The sequence below is a fragment of the Oryctolagus cuniculus genome, chromosome 11 (genome assembly GCF_964237555.1).
Source record: "Oryctolagus cuniculus chromosome 11, mOryCun1.1, whole genome shotgun sequence".
Lineage (NCBI taxonomy): Eukaryota > Metazoa > Chordata > Mammalia > Lagomorpha > Leporidae > Oryctolagus > Oryctolagus cuniculus.
In genome coordinates, this window is record NC_091442.1 from 24568916 (window position 1) to 24581503 (window position 12588).

Sequence of the window (12588 nt, forward strand, 5' to 3'; positions counted from 1 at the left end):
GCTCCCCAGGGCCCTGCCCCAAGACGAAACCGCGCCCCTCCGCGGCCCCGCCCCGCCCCCGTGGGGCCCACCCTCCACGTGGTCCCACTCCAGCTCCTCGGGCTTGGGGCCCCGCCCCAGCCTCCCTCGCGCGTCCTGGCTCCGCCCTTGGCGTTGGCCACACCCCCGAGGCGGCCCCGCCCCGAGGCTCCACCCCCGGGGCCGGGGTAGGGTGGCGGCTGGCCCAGCCGGGCCCCCGCTGCCCTCCGCCCTGGGCGCCGGGTCGGAGTGGGCCGGGCAGGCGGGCCGGGGCTCGGTTGCGACCCGGGGGCTCGGTGGCGAAGATGGCGTCCGGCAGGCGCGCCCCGCGAACCGGACTGCTGGAGCTTCGTGCCGGGACGGGCGCGGGGGCAGGCGGAGAGCGCTGGCAGCGGGTGCTGGTCAGTCTGGCGGAGGACGCGCTGACCGTGAGCCCCGCCGACGGCGAGCCAGGCCCCGAGCCCGGCGCTGCGCGGGAGCCGGAGCCCGCACAGCTCAACGGCGCCGCTGAGCCGGGCGCGGCGCCCCCGCAGTTGCCCGAGGCGCTGCTGCTCCAGCGGCGCCGCGTGACGGTGCGCAAGGCCGACGCGGGCGGGCTGGGCATCAGCATCAAAGGTGGGCGCGGGCGCCTATGCGGGGCAGCGGGGCGCGCTGTCTGTGGGGACGCTGAGGGCGCAGGGGCCGCGGGGCTGGTTGCGCGCCGCGGATGTGGAGTTGGCGGCCCCTGTCGGGGGGCTTGGGTGCGTGTGAGGAAACCTCCCAGGGCACTGGGGGGCTCCAAGGTCGCAGGGGTTTCTGGGGCTATGGGTGGACACGGAAGGCACAGGTGTGGATGAGGTCGGCGGCACACTAGGACTCAGGGGAGGGGAGTTCTGTGTTCGAGCACAGGGGTATGAGAGGGGACTAGCAAGGGCGCCAGAGGCCGGAGGTCCCTAGGAGGTCAGAGGTGGGAGAATGGGGGGTTGAGGCTCTGGGCTACTGGAGAGACATCCAGCGGAAGCCCCTGAGACCCTCTCAAGGTCGTGGAGGGTGTGCTACCGGCCGGAGTTCCTGGCTGAGATCACAGACAGGGTCCAGCAGGTTCCTGGACACCAGCGACCCCAGGAAGGCTGTGTTCCTGGGTGAGGAGCCCAACACCTGGGGTTTGCATCCAGGTCCGGTCCTCTGCACTTTGCCTTGCACAGGTGGAGAGGGTGGGCACCGTTGCCTCTTCTCCCAGGAGCTCTCAGCTTCCGATCCGGACAAACTTCTTTAGAGTACAGGTAGTTTGTGAGTTCAAGATCAGCCGTGTGAACTCGGACAGTCACTTCCCGCCTCTGTCCTCAGTGTCCCCAGCTGTAGTGTGAGAGTGAGGATCTGTGAGCGCAGGCTCTCCCTGCCAGCACACAGTAGGTGCCTGGCAATGAGCTGCTGTTGCATGAGAGGAACAGTGGAGGCCAGGAGACTCCCAAAGCCGCAGTGCCTGGTGCGGGAATCCCTCAGGCCTCCAGCTGCCAGCTCACCGTTCCTGCCTGGTTGCTTCTCAGGGTCCCGTCCCCTACAGAGTGAGTTGGGAAAGGGTGTCAGCCCTTGTATCACCTTGAACATGCGCTCTTCCCTCCCTGGCTCTCCCTGCTGCTGGCTCCGTTCACTGGGGCCTCTGGACCCTTTGGCTGGGGTGAGGGGGTGGGGCTGGAGGCAAATACCACGCTGTCACCGGGTGCCAGGTGCTGTGCCAGCCACTTCATCCGGGCAACAAGTGGTAAAGGTAGGCAGTAAATCCCAGTGTTTTTTTTTTTTTTTTTTTTAGATTTATTTTATTTGAAAGGCAGAGGGAGAGACAGAGAGAAGAGACAGATTGATCTTCCATGCCCTGGTTCACTCCCTAAATGGCCACAATGATTAGCACTGGGCAAGGCCAGAGCCAGGAACCAGGAACTCCATCCTGGTCTCCCACATGGGTGGCAGAAGTCCAAGGCCTTAAAAAGCCCTGTTTTGCAGGCGAAGAGACTGATATTCAGAAAGGTATAGTGACTTTCCCAGAATCACACCATTCTGTGAGTGGCAGAGCTGGGATCTGTAACCAAGCCATTGTTCTCCAGGGAGTGCCCAGGGCAGCTTTCCTGTGGAAGAGCAAACTCCCAGGAAGCCAACAAAAGGGGTGTAGAAGAGGGAAATGAGGAAGTCAGGGGTGGTCCCAGTTTTACCCCAGACTTCAGCCTGGGGTGGGGCAACAGGAACACCCAGTGGGTCAGAGCAGGAAAGAACTTGAGAGTTTGGATAGGATTCCATTTTGCAGATGGCAAACTGAGACACAGCAAGGAGACAGGACTTTCCAAGGTCACACACAGTTACTCTCAGGTTCCATACTTCCAGGTGGGGGTGAGGCTACTTTTAGGAGACTTCAGGGGAAAGCACCAGTTCCATCCAAGGCCTTGGGGATGGAGACCAGGTGCCTGTTGCCATGGTAACCTCCCTCTAGGGTCCAGCTGGATCCCAGGCAGTCATGAATGATTGTAGCTTCCAGCTGCCTGGTTTAGGTGGGGGAGGGCAGGTGTAAATAGAACCCCTTCCTTCCCAGGCCCCATGTGCTGTGCACTGCCGTGAGCGAGCAGTTGTGTCTGGGGGGGGGGGCAGGAGAGGGGTTCCAGTCCCAGGTCTGCCATTAGGCAGCTTGTGTGACCTTGGAACCAGGATCTCCCTCTCTGGGCCACTAGTTGCTCATCTTCAGGACTCCTGGGTTAGGCCAGAAGTGTGAAATCTGGGGGCCTGACCCGCACAGTCCACTGTAGGTTTAACAGGGCTGTTTCTGGAGCCAGCAGCCTTAGGTTCAAAATCTGGCTGTGCCCCTTCATGGATGAGTGACCTTGGACAAGGGGCTTCCGTTTCCCTTTGGGCATCTGAGCCTAGCTGTGTGGCGGGTGTTGGGAGGATGCAGTGAGACAACTGAGGAAGCATTTAGCTCCCTACTTGGCCCATGGTATGTGGAACTAATAGGAACTGATTACATTTCTTGTTTATAAAAGGCATTTGAGAACTTAGCAATAAAGTATTCAGTAGAGCACATTTGCTTCTTTTGTATCAGAGATCCAGTTCAGATAGACTTTTGCAATCTCTAGATTTTAGCAGGGGTGGGGAGCCTTTTTTTCTGCCAAGGGCCATGTGGATATTTATAACATCATTTGCAGGCCATGCAAAATTATCAACTTAAAAATCAGCCTGCTATAGATTTATTGGATTCCGAGTCCTGCCTGTGGTTGCCTGGCAGGGCCAGACCAAATGATTTTGAGGGCCTTATATGGCCTGTGGGCCTGTCACTCCCCACCCCTGCTCTAAGGCCTTGGGTTCCAGCCTGGATCCTGGACTGTAAAACTTTAGGATTGTCAGCGAGGTGCCCTGGAGCCCTAGCAATAGCTAACTGTTAGTTTAATTGCGGGTAGGGAGGTGTCATTGTGGGAAAATTGCTTAAATTCAAAATATTTTTAAAAAGTTAAAAAGCTTTGAACTTCAAGTTATTAACTTTGCAAGTTACTCAAAGCATTTAACCAGCAGACCCAGCTGCCAAACTCTAGCATTGTGAATTTAACAATGACAGTCTCACCAGTATCCCAGACTTCTTTTTCTTCTTAAAGATCTGTTTTATTTATTTGAAAAGCAGAGTTACAGAGAGAGAGAGAGAGAGAGAGAGAGAGAGAGCGAGAGAGCAAGAGCGTGCACAAGAACTAGCTTCCATTCTCTGGTTCACTCCCCAAATGGCTGCAAGTGCTAGGGATGGGCCAAACTGAAGCCAGGAGCCAGGAGCTTCATCCAGGTCTCCCAAATAGGCGACAGGAGTCCAAGCACTTGGGCCATCTTCCACTACTCTCCCAGGCGCATTGTCAGGGAGCTGGATTGGAAGTGGAATAGCCTGGGAACTGTAACCGCTGCCCACATGGGATGCTGGCGTTGCAGGCAACAGCTTTACCTTCTATGCCACAACACGGGCCCCAGTATCCCACAACAGCTTTACCTTCTATGCCACAGCACAACCCCCAGTATCCCAAACTGCTACGGCTCCCTTCTGAGATTCTCTTTATTCTCCCATCTCCCCTATTGCAGCCCTGGGCTGGGCACTGAGGGAGGCCTTCAGAAATAACCTCACCCTGGTCTGACTCCCTGCCTGTTTCTTCCTCCTTCTGTGCCTGTGCAGGAGGCCGGGAGAACAAGATGCCCATCCTCATTTCCAAGATCTTCAAGGGACTGGCGGCGGACCAGACAGAGGCCCTGTTTGTGGGGGATGCCATCCTGTCGGTGAACGGGGAAGACTTGTCCTCTGCCACCCACGATGAAGCAGTGCAAGCCCTGAAGAAGACGGGCAAGGAGGTGGTGCTGGAGGGTAAGCCCTGGAGCGCAGGGCCCAGGGGGCTGGGCGGGGGGCGGTGTCCAGCTTCTTCCCTGTCTCCTCCGGTCCTCAAGTGTACCCAGCCCCGCACTGGAGCCTGGCTGGTGAGTGGGGACTTGGGAGACAGCGTGAGGTAGGGGAAGAGCTGGCACAGAGCTAAGCTGAACTGGTTTGCATTTCCTCTCTCCTATTCGCTAGCAATGGGCCTTGGACTACACTTCTCCTTCCCCTGAGCCTCAGTTTGCTCTTCTATAAAATGAGGTTGCAACTCCTGCCTTTCTGGGTCGTTGTGAGTAGGTCAAAGGTACATGGTAGGATGTGTCACCCAATGAGTGACTCAGGAAAGAGAGTCGTGGGGCAGCTAAGAGTCTTCTTTATTTTAAGATATTTATTTATTTTTGAAAGAGTTACAGAGAAAGAGGGAGAGACAGCGAGAGCCATCTTCCACTGCTAGTTCACTCCCCAGATGGGTGCAATGGCTAGGGCTGGGCCAGGCTGAAGTCAGGGTCCAGGAGTTCATCCAGGTCTCCCACATAGATGGCAGGGGTCCAAACACTTGGGACATCTCCCACTGCTTTTCCCGGGCTGTTAGCAGGGAGCTGGATTGAGAGTGGAGCATGAACTGGCACCCATATGGGATGCTGGTGTTACAGATGGTGGCTTTACCCACTATATCACAATGCTGGCCCCTAAGATTCTTTTTTTATTTATTTTATTTTAATTTAATTTTATTTTTTTGACAGGCAGAGTGGACAGTGTGAGAGAGAGAGAGATAGAGAGAAAGGTCTTCCTTTGCCGTTGGTTCACCCTCCAATGGCCGCCGTGGCCAGAGCGCTGCGGCCGGCGCACCACGCTGATCCGAAGGCAGGAGCCAGGTGCTTCTCCTGGTCTCCCATGGGGTGCAGGGCCCAAGCACTTGGGCCATCCTCCACTGCCTTCCCGGGCCATAGCAGAGAGCTGGCCTGGAAGGGGGGCAACTGCTAAGATTCTTTTTTAAAAATTTATTTTAGGGCCAACACTGCAGCACAGTGGGTTGGGCTGCAGCCTGTAGCACCAGTATCCTATGGCCCAGCCCCAGTTGTTGCGGCCATCTGGGGAGTTAACCAGCAGATTGAAGATCTCTGTTTTTCCCTCCCTATCTCTGAAACTCTGCCTTTCAAATAAATAAAATACATCTTTAAAAAATTATTTTCAGGTTTTTTTTTTTTTTTTTTAATTTGAGAGACAGAGATAGAGACAGGTAGAGATATTCTAGCTGTTGATTCACTCCCTGAATTCCTGCAGCAGCCAGGGCTGGGCCAGGCCAAGCCAGGAGCCCAGGACTCTGTCTGGGTCTCTCATGGGGGTGGCAGGGATCCCAAGTCACTGAGCCATCACTGCTGCCCCCCGGAGAGTGTATGAGCAGGATGCTGGAATCAAGAGTGGAGCTGGGACTCGAACCCAGCACCCTGCTGTGGGATGTGGACGTCCAAGCAGCGACTTAACCTCTGCATCAAATGCACACCACTAAGAGTCTTCCATGAGGGCCTTGGGGAGCTCTCGTCTCTAGGTTCTAATAACACCCAGGGGCCCTACCATTTCCTTTAGGGAAAACACTTGGCCATTTTGGAGCAGGGCGTGGAATCCTTCTGGCGAGGGTCTGAGATGAATTCTGGTGGGGGAACCTCAGTTGAATGGCTTTCCCCACTGTCCCTGCACCATGTGGCCTTGGTAGAGACCCTTGCTTTCTCTGGGCCTCAGTTTCCCCACTGCTGTGGTTGCTGTGTGTCCACTTCTGCGCCATCTCTCCCGAGATGTCTGCTCTGCTCCGCCCTTCCCTCAAATGCCACTCTGTTGGCTCCGGAAGCCCGCGGGGGCCTGAGGAATGTGTCTTTGGCTCATGGCCCAGAACAGACACAGAGAGGTGGCGGGGGCTGATGGCGTGTCACAGCCAGCAAAGCTGCAGAGCCGAGTCCCAGGCCCAAGTCCTGCTGCGTTGCCTTGGTTTCCCCTAAGAGGTCTCCAAGAGGCCCGCAGACGCAAACAGACGCTGGGCCCTGGGTGATCTTTGGCTTTCTTATGACCAACCCTCAATTCCCACTCAATTTTGTTTTATTTTTACATTTTGGACATATTGAAATGCCACTGATGTTTTTATTTGTACTTAAAAATGCTGACTTGAGAATATTGGCCCCTGAAAACTTACTCTATCAGTCATATTTTAACATAAAGTTAAATAGCACAGGGGCTGGCATTGTGGTGTAGCAGGTTGAGCTGCTGCCTATAGCACTGGCATCCCATATGAGTGCAGGTTCAATTCCTGGCAGCTCCACTTCTGATCCAGCTCCCTGCTAATGCTCCTGGGAAAGCAACAGAGGATGGTCCAAGTCCTTGGGCCCCTGTACCCACGTGGGAAACCTGGAAGAAGCCCTTGGCTCCTGGCTTCGGCCTGGCCCAGCCCTGGCCGTCGTGGCCATTTGGGGAGTGAAACAGCAGATGGAAGGCCTTTTTCTCTGTCTCTCCTCCTCTCTTTCTGTAACTCTGCCTTTCAAATAAATAAAAAATAAATCTTAAAAAAAGTTACATAGCATCACACATAAATGGTATAGATATGAGACTTTTCCCCCTAGATGCATCTTGTTATTTATGGCCAGCAATGTGATTTGAAGTGGTTGACATTCATCAGACTGAGTCTGGGGCTGGTGTTGTGGCTCAGCTGGTTAAGCTGCTGTCTGGTGTCCCGTATCAGGGTGCCAGTTTGAATCCCCGCTGTTCCGCTTCTGATCCATCTCTGCCTGGGACAGCAGCAGAAGGTGACCCCAGCACTCAGGCCCCTGCCATCCACATAGGAGACCTGGATGGAATTCTAGGCTCCTGGCTTTGGCCTGGCCCGCTCCAGCTGTTGCAGCCATTTGTGGAGTGGACCGGGGATGGAAGATCTCCCTCTTCCTCTCTCTCTCTCCTTCTCTCCCTCTCTCCCTCTGTGTGTGTGTGTCTGTGTCTCTCCCTTCCTTTCTTTCTCTCTTACTCTGCCTTTCAAATAAATAAATAAATATATATATTTTTAAAATTAGTTTCTTCTGTGTGAGAGTTCAGACCATGCATAGTAAGACTCCTGCCTGAGACCCGATTCTGGTCTGCAGTGAGGCCCCTCACCCTCCTGTCTTCAGGTCAGAGCGCCCTGGTGCTTAGGCTGTGCGTGATCCTGAGAGTGGGGCGTCTGAATGTCTGCTGCTTGAAGCCCCTTCTGGTGTTGGGGCCAACTCCCTAGCTCTGTTCCCTCCTCACTGAGCGGAGAAGTAGTCGTAGATGCCCCCTACATGCTTGGCATGGGCGAGACCCCCCTCCTGAAGGGCCCACCATGGGGCAGGGCAGACCCTGGGGGAGTCTGTGTTGTAAGAAGCACTGCCTCCATGCGTGATTTACCAGCCGGATCCTGTGTGCTGTGATGACTGCTGGGCCTTGGGTAATGCCTCCTTGCGACCTCAGTCTCCCTCCCCGTGGACGAGACTGCGGCGTATCTCCCGTTTAGAGCGTCAGCTCCCCTGGCAGCTGCTGGGAGCTGCATGCTGGGAAGGCCTGGGAGGCCTTGTCTGGGCTCAGCAGGAAGAAGGTGGGATTGATTGGTGATACCTGCCACAGGTGCAGTAGAGGGGAGTCGCATGCTGCCCCAGGACTGGGGTCTCCACTCTCGTGTTCTCTGAGACTCTTCCCAGGGCAAGGTCACTCCTTGCTACGTTCTGCCCCAGGCCTGGATAAAAGGAAGGGGGTCATGGCTTTCTTGTTGATTTTTTTTTTCTGGCTCTTTTTTTAGTAGAAGTCTCTTTTGAGCTGTTGTCATGGCCCCAGTAGTCTTAGAGAAGGTGGGAATCCCACCTCAAGCAGCTCAGAGGATGGGGGTGCAGGTAGGGGGTTGGTTGCCCAAGGCCCTGGAGAATCGCTGCATTATAGGAGTGAGCTCAGAAGGCCGGATGTCAGGAGACAGCTGGGGTGCTGGGTTGTGCTGGCCCTTGGGACTTTGGGGCGTTTGTGGAGAAGGTCAGGGCCCAGCAGTTTCCCCAGCCTGGAGCCAGGGGTCCCTGGGGTGCAGTTGCTGGCTGTATCGTTCAGAACTTCCAAATCTACTCCTTAGGATACCTTTAGGGAGCCGTGGAAGCATGGCTTGTCCTTTGGATGTGAACTTGGCAAAGCAGCTGGGCATCCTTCCTGGGTGTTTGGATCAGTGGTACAGAATGCCCTGAACATGTCCTGGAAGAACAGATGTTAGCGAACGCCAGGCGCCAGCCAGAGCCCAATTTCCCTGGTGTGAGCTGCGGGCTCAGCTGGGCCTTGGCAGCGCGGCCCTTTCTTCGGGAACTTCTGTGCTAGCTCAGGGGTCTGTAAAACGCCCTGGACTTGGTCTCGACACAGAGATGTGTTTGTGACCACAGTCTGGGCCCAAGCCTGCAGCTAACACGCCTCTGTCTACCAGGTAGAGAGGCTCATTGGGCCCTGTAGACCAGGCCTGGGGGAAGAAGAGGGACAGCCATGAGGAAAATGTCCTTCTCTCCTCCCACCTTCAGTGTGGTTGGCAAGACAGTGACAATAGTGAGCATGTCACGCACTAAAAAATAATGTTTGGGGCAGGCATTCGGCACAGCAGTTAAATCCCCTGCATTCCACGTCAGAGTGCCTGGGTTCCGGTCCTGCCTCTGATTCTGATTCTAGCTACCTCCTAATGTGCACCCTGGGAGGCAGCAGGTGGTGGCTCAAGTCATGGGGTCCCCTGCTACTCACACAGGACACCTGGATTGAGTTTTGGGCTTTGGGGAGTGAACCAGTCAATAGAAGTTCTCTCTTTCCGTGTCTGTCCCTCTCTGTTTGCCACTCTGCCTTTCCAATGAATAAATCTTAAAAAGAAAAATGACAGAGGCATTGAGCAGTGTGCATATAAGTATGCATGATAAAAAGAGGCATAGAGTAACAGATACTGCTGTCATTCCCATTTTACAGGCAAGATTATCCAGGTTATTAACAATTAGTTATTTACTTTAAGTCGGACAGCTAACAAATTGGCAAAGTCAGAATCTGAACCATGCTGTGCTGGCAGAGGCCACTGTTGTCTCAGCCTTTTTGCTGGCTGCCTTGCTTAGTTGTTTGCAGGATTGAAGAATAGTGCGTGTGAAGTGCCAAGGCCAGTGCCCGTAGTAGGTACTTGATCATTGGCTTTATTTGCTGTTGATGAGACCATGCGTTTGAAGTGCCTGGTACAGTGTCTTCCGCGTGGTATATATTCAATAAGTATCAGCCTTTCCCACCTTATCGTCATCATCATCACCATTTCCTCCGGGAAACTGGAGGCTCTCTGAGGGCCGCGACCACGTGTTTGTCTCTGAGCTCCCGGGCCTGGCAGTGCCCCAGCAAATGGCAGATCTTGGGGGGTGTTGGGGGAGGGTTGGTAGGGTGTGCTGCTGACTCCTGCATGGCTAAGGTGGGGCTGTGGCTCACACTGGCTCTGATGGACTCCCGAGCTTCTCTGTGGTGTGTCCTCAGAACTTTAAAGGCCGGCTTCCAGCCAGCTCCTTCCCTGGGAGATGGATGCTGCCAGGTGGCCTGCTGGTGATTTGGCTCCATGTGTCACCACGTCAAAGCGGAATGTCATTGCTGTTCATGGGTGCAGCTGATCTGGGGCCATGTTGTTCAGCTTGGCTGAGTAATGCCTCGGACCAGAGGTGCCTGAGGGACTCCTGTACCCAGGACCAGAGGCGTGAATGGGGCCCCGCTCTGGTCTCCCGCCCTGTGGAGACCTGCTGTTCTTTTTTGTTTTTATTTGTTTGAAGGCCAGAGAGAGAGAGATAGCGTTCTTTCACCTGCTGGTTCACTCCCCAAATGCCCACACAGCTAAAACCAGTAGCCAGGAACTTCAGTCTGGGTCTTCCAAGTGGATGACAGGGACCCAAGTACTTGAACCATCACTTGCTGCTTCGCAGGGTGTGTGTTAGCAAGAAGCTGGAACTGGAAACAGAGCCGGGGCTCCAACCCAGGCACGGCGATATGGGACGAGGGCAGAGTGGCCAACCTGGGACCTCTTGTAGCCAATGTCCTCAAGGACATCGATTGCCTGCACACACATAGCAGTTGGGACCTTGTGACTCCCCACAGACTGAACTTGGCTTCGTCTAGCCCTGGCCCGTTCCCCAGACCTTGATTAAAATGCCATTTGGGCCTCTGGAGGCAGGCTCTGGCTCTGCTCAGCGGTGAGCCCTGGCTGCTGCTGCTGCTGCTAGTGGAAGCAGTCACCATGATGACCAGGATGAGGGGCGCTGTTTACCAGGCACTGCGGTGTGCTGGTGCTCTGTGCTCTGTGCCTTCCACGTGTTATTTCACTGAATCCTCGGTGCCACCCCTCATGAATCGGGTTATTACACATCCCCTTGTACAGATGAGAACACTGGAACCAGAGACGTGAAGTCATTTGCCTGATGTCACATAGTGGCAGAGATAAGCATTTGAGCCCAGATCTCTCAATAGGCAAATCCCTGGTTCTTGAATGTTTGTACTGTACTGCAAGTTGTGTCACCCCCCCCCCCTTTAAAAAAAAAAAGATTTATTTATTTGAAAGGCAGAGCAAGAGCGACAGCGACAGCGAGAGAGAGAGAGAGAAAGAGAGAGAGTGAGCTGATTTCTTCCATCTGCTGGCTCACTCTCCAAATGGCTGCAACAGAAGCCAGGAGCCTGGAACTCCATCCAGGTCTCCTGCGTGGGTGCAGGGGCCCAGGCACTTGGGCCATCCTCTGCTGCTTTCCCAGATGCATCAGCAGGGAGCTGGCTGGGAAGTGGAGCAGCCAGGACTGGAAGCAGTGTCACAAGCTGGGGCTCAACCTGCTGCACCACAGTATTGGCCCTACGTCACCCTCCTAAGACTCGGTTTCTTCCTGCACTAAACAAGGATGTCAGTCCATCTTATTGAATTGGCGAGATTAGGTCAAGGTGTTTCAGAGAGTTGAGCGGGGTGCTTGGTGTTTATTAGGCACCTAATAGGTGCTGCTTTCTCTGATTAGTAAGATCCCAGTCCCTGAGTCTAAGCTTCCTGAGGTCAGGGCTTCATCTCTGAATCCTGGTGTGGGCAGCTTGGAATGGTGTGGCTTATTTTTGAAAAAAAGAAACTGGATTTTTTAAAAAAGATTTATTTGAAAGCCAGAGTTACAGAGATGGGGAGAAACAAAGAGATCTTGTATCTGCTGGTTCACTCCCCAGCTAGCCACAAAGGGCTGTGCCAGGCTGAAGCCAGAAGCCTGGGACTCCATCCAGCTCTCCCACATGGGTGCAGGGACCCAAGTACATGGGCCGTCATCCTCTGCTTTCCCAGGTGCATTAGCAGGGAGCTGGATTGGAAGTGGAGCAGCTGGGACTTGAACTGGCACTTGTATGGAATGCTGGCTTAACCCACTGTGGGTAAAGCCACCTCCTGAGTGCCAGCATCCCATATGGGCGCTGGTTTGAGTCCCAGCTGCTCCACTTCCCATCCAGCTTGCTGCTATGGCCTGGGAAAGCAGAAGAAGATGGCCCAAGTCCTTGGGCCCCTGCACCTATGTGGGAGACCCAAAAGAAGCTCCTGGCTCCTGGCTTCAGATATGCGCAGTTCGGGGCTTTGTAGCCATCTGGGGAGTGAACCAGCAAATGGAAGACCTCTCTTTCTCTGCCTGTCCTTCTCTCTCTCTGTAATTCTGACTTTCAAATAAATAAATAGATATTAAAAAATAAACATAAGAAGGGATATATATTCTTTCAACAAAGCCCACAACAGGAACGTATGAAGTGATCACCTCTTAGGGAAAACCCCTGTGGGTGCTTTCATACATGTCTTTCCAGAGAGTCTTCGTGTTTGCTTTTGTTTTATTTTTTTAAGATTTATTTATTATTTATTTGAAAGGCAGAGTTCCAGAGAGGCAGAGAAGTCTTCCATCCTCTGGTTCACTCCCCAGATGGCTGCAATGGCCAGAGCTGGGCCGATCCAAAGCCAGGGGCCAGGAGCTTCCTCCAGGTCTCCCACGTGGGTGCAGGGACCCAAGGACTTGAGGACTTGGACCATCTTCCACTGCTTTCCCAGGCCATAGCAGAGAGCTGGATCGGAAGTGGAGCAGTCGGGACTAGAACTGGTGCCCATGTGGGATGCGGGCACTGCAGGGCGGTGGCTTACCCGCTGTGCCAATGACCCGCTGCACCACAGCACCAGCTCCTCCGTATTTGTT

The 12588-nt window shown here is 54.4% G+C and overlaps 1 protein-coding gene across 1 annotated transcript in view; it reads left to right on the forward strand.

Annotated features, from left to right (window-relative positions):
- Positions 1-214: 214 nt before the first annotated feature.
- Positions 215-12588, forward strand: part of SNTA1 (syntrophin alpha 1) — a gene marked incomplete at its 3' end in the record, with an annotated part of 29744 nt that continues 17370 nt past the window's right edge. Inside the window, 2 exon segments of the mRNA NM_001082333.1 lie at positions 215-633; positions 4187-4372. Of these exon segments, the coding sequence (NP_001075802.1) occupies positions 324-633; positions 4187-4372 (496 nt within the window). The 5' untranslated portion in view covers positions 215-323.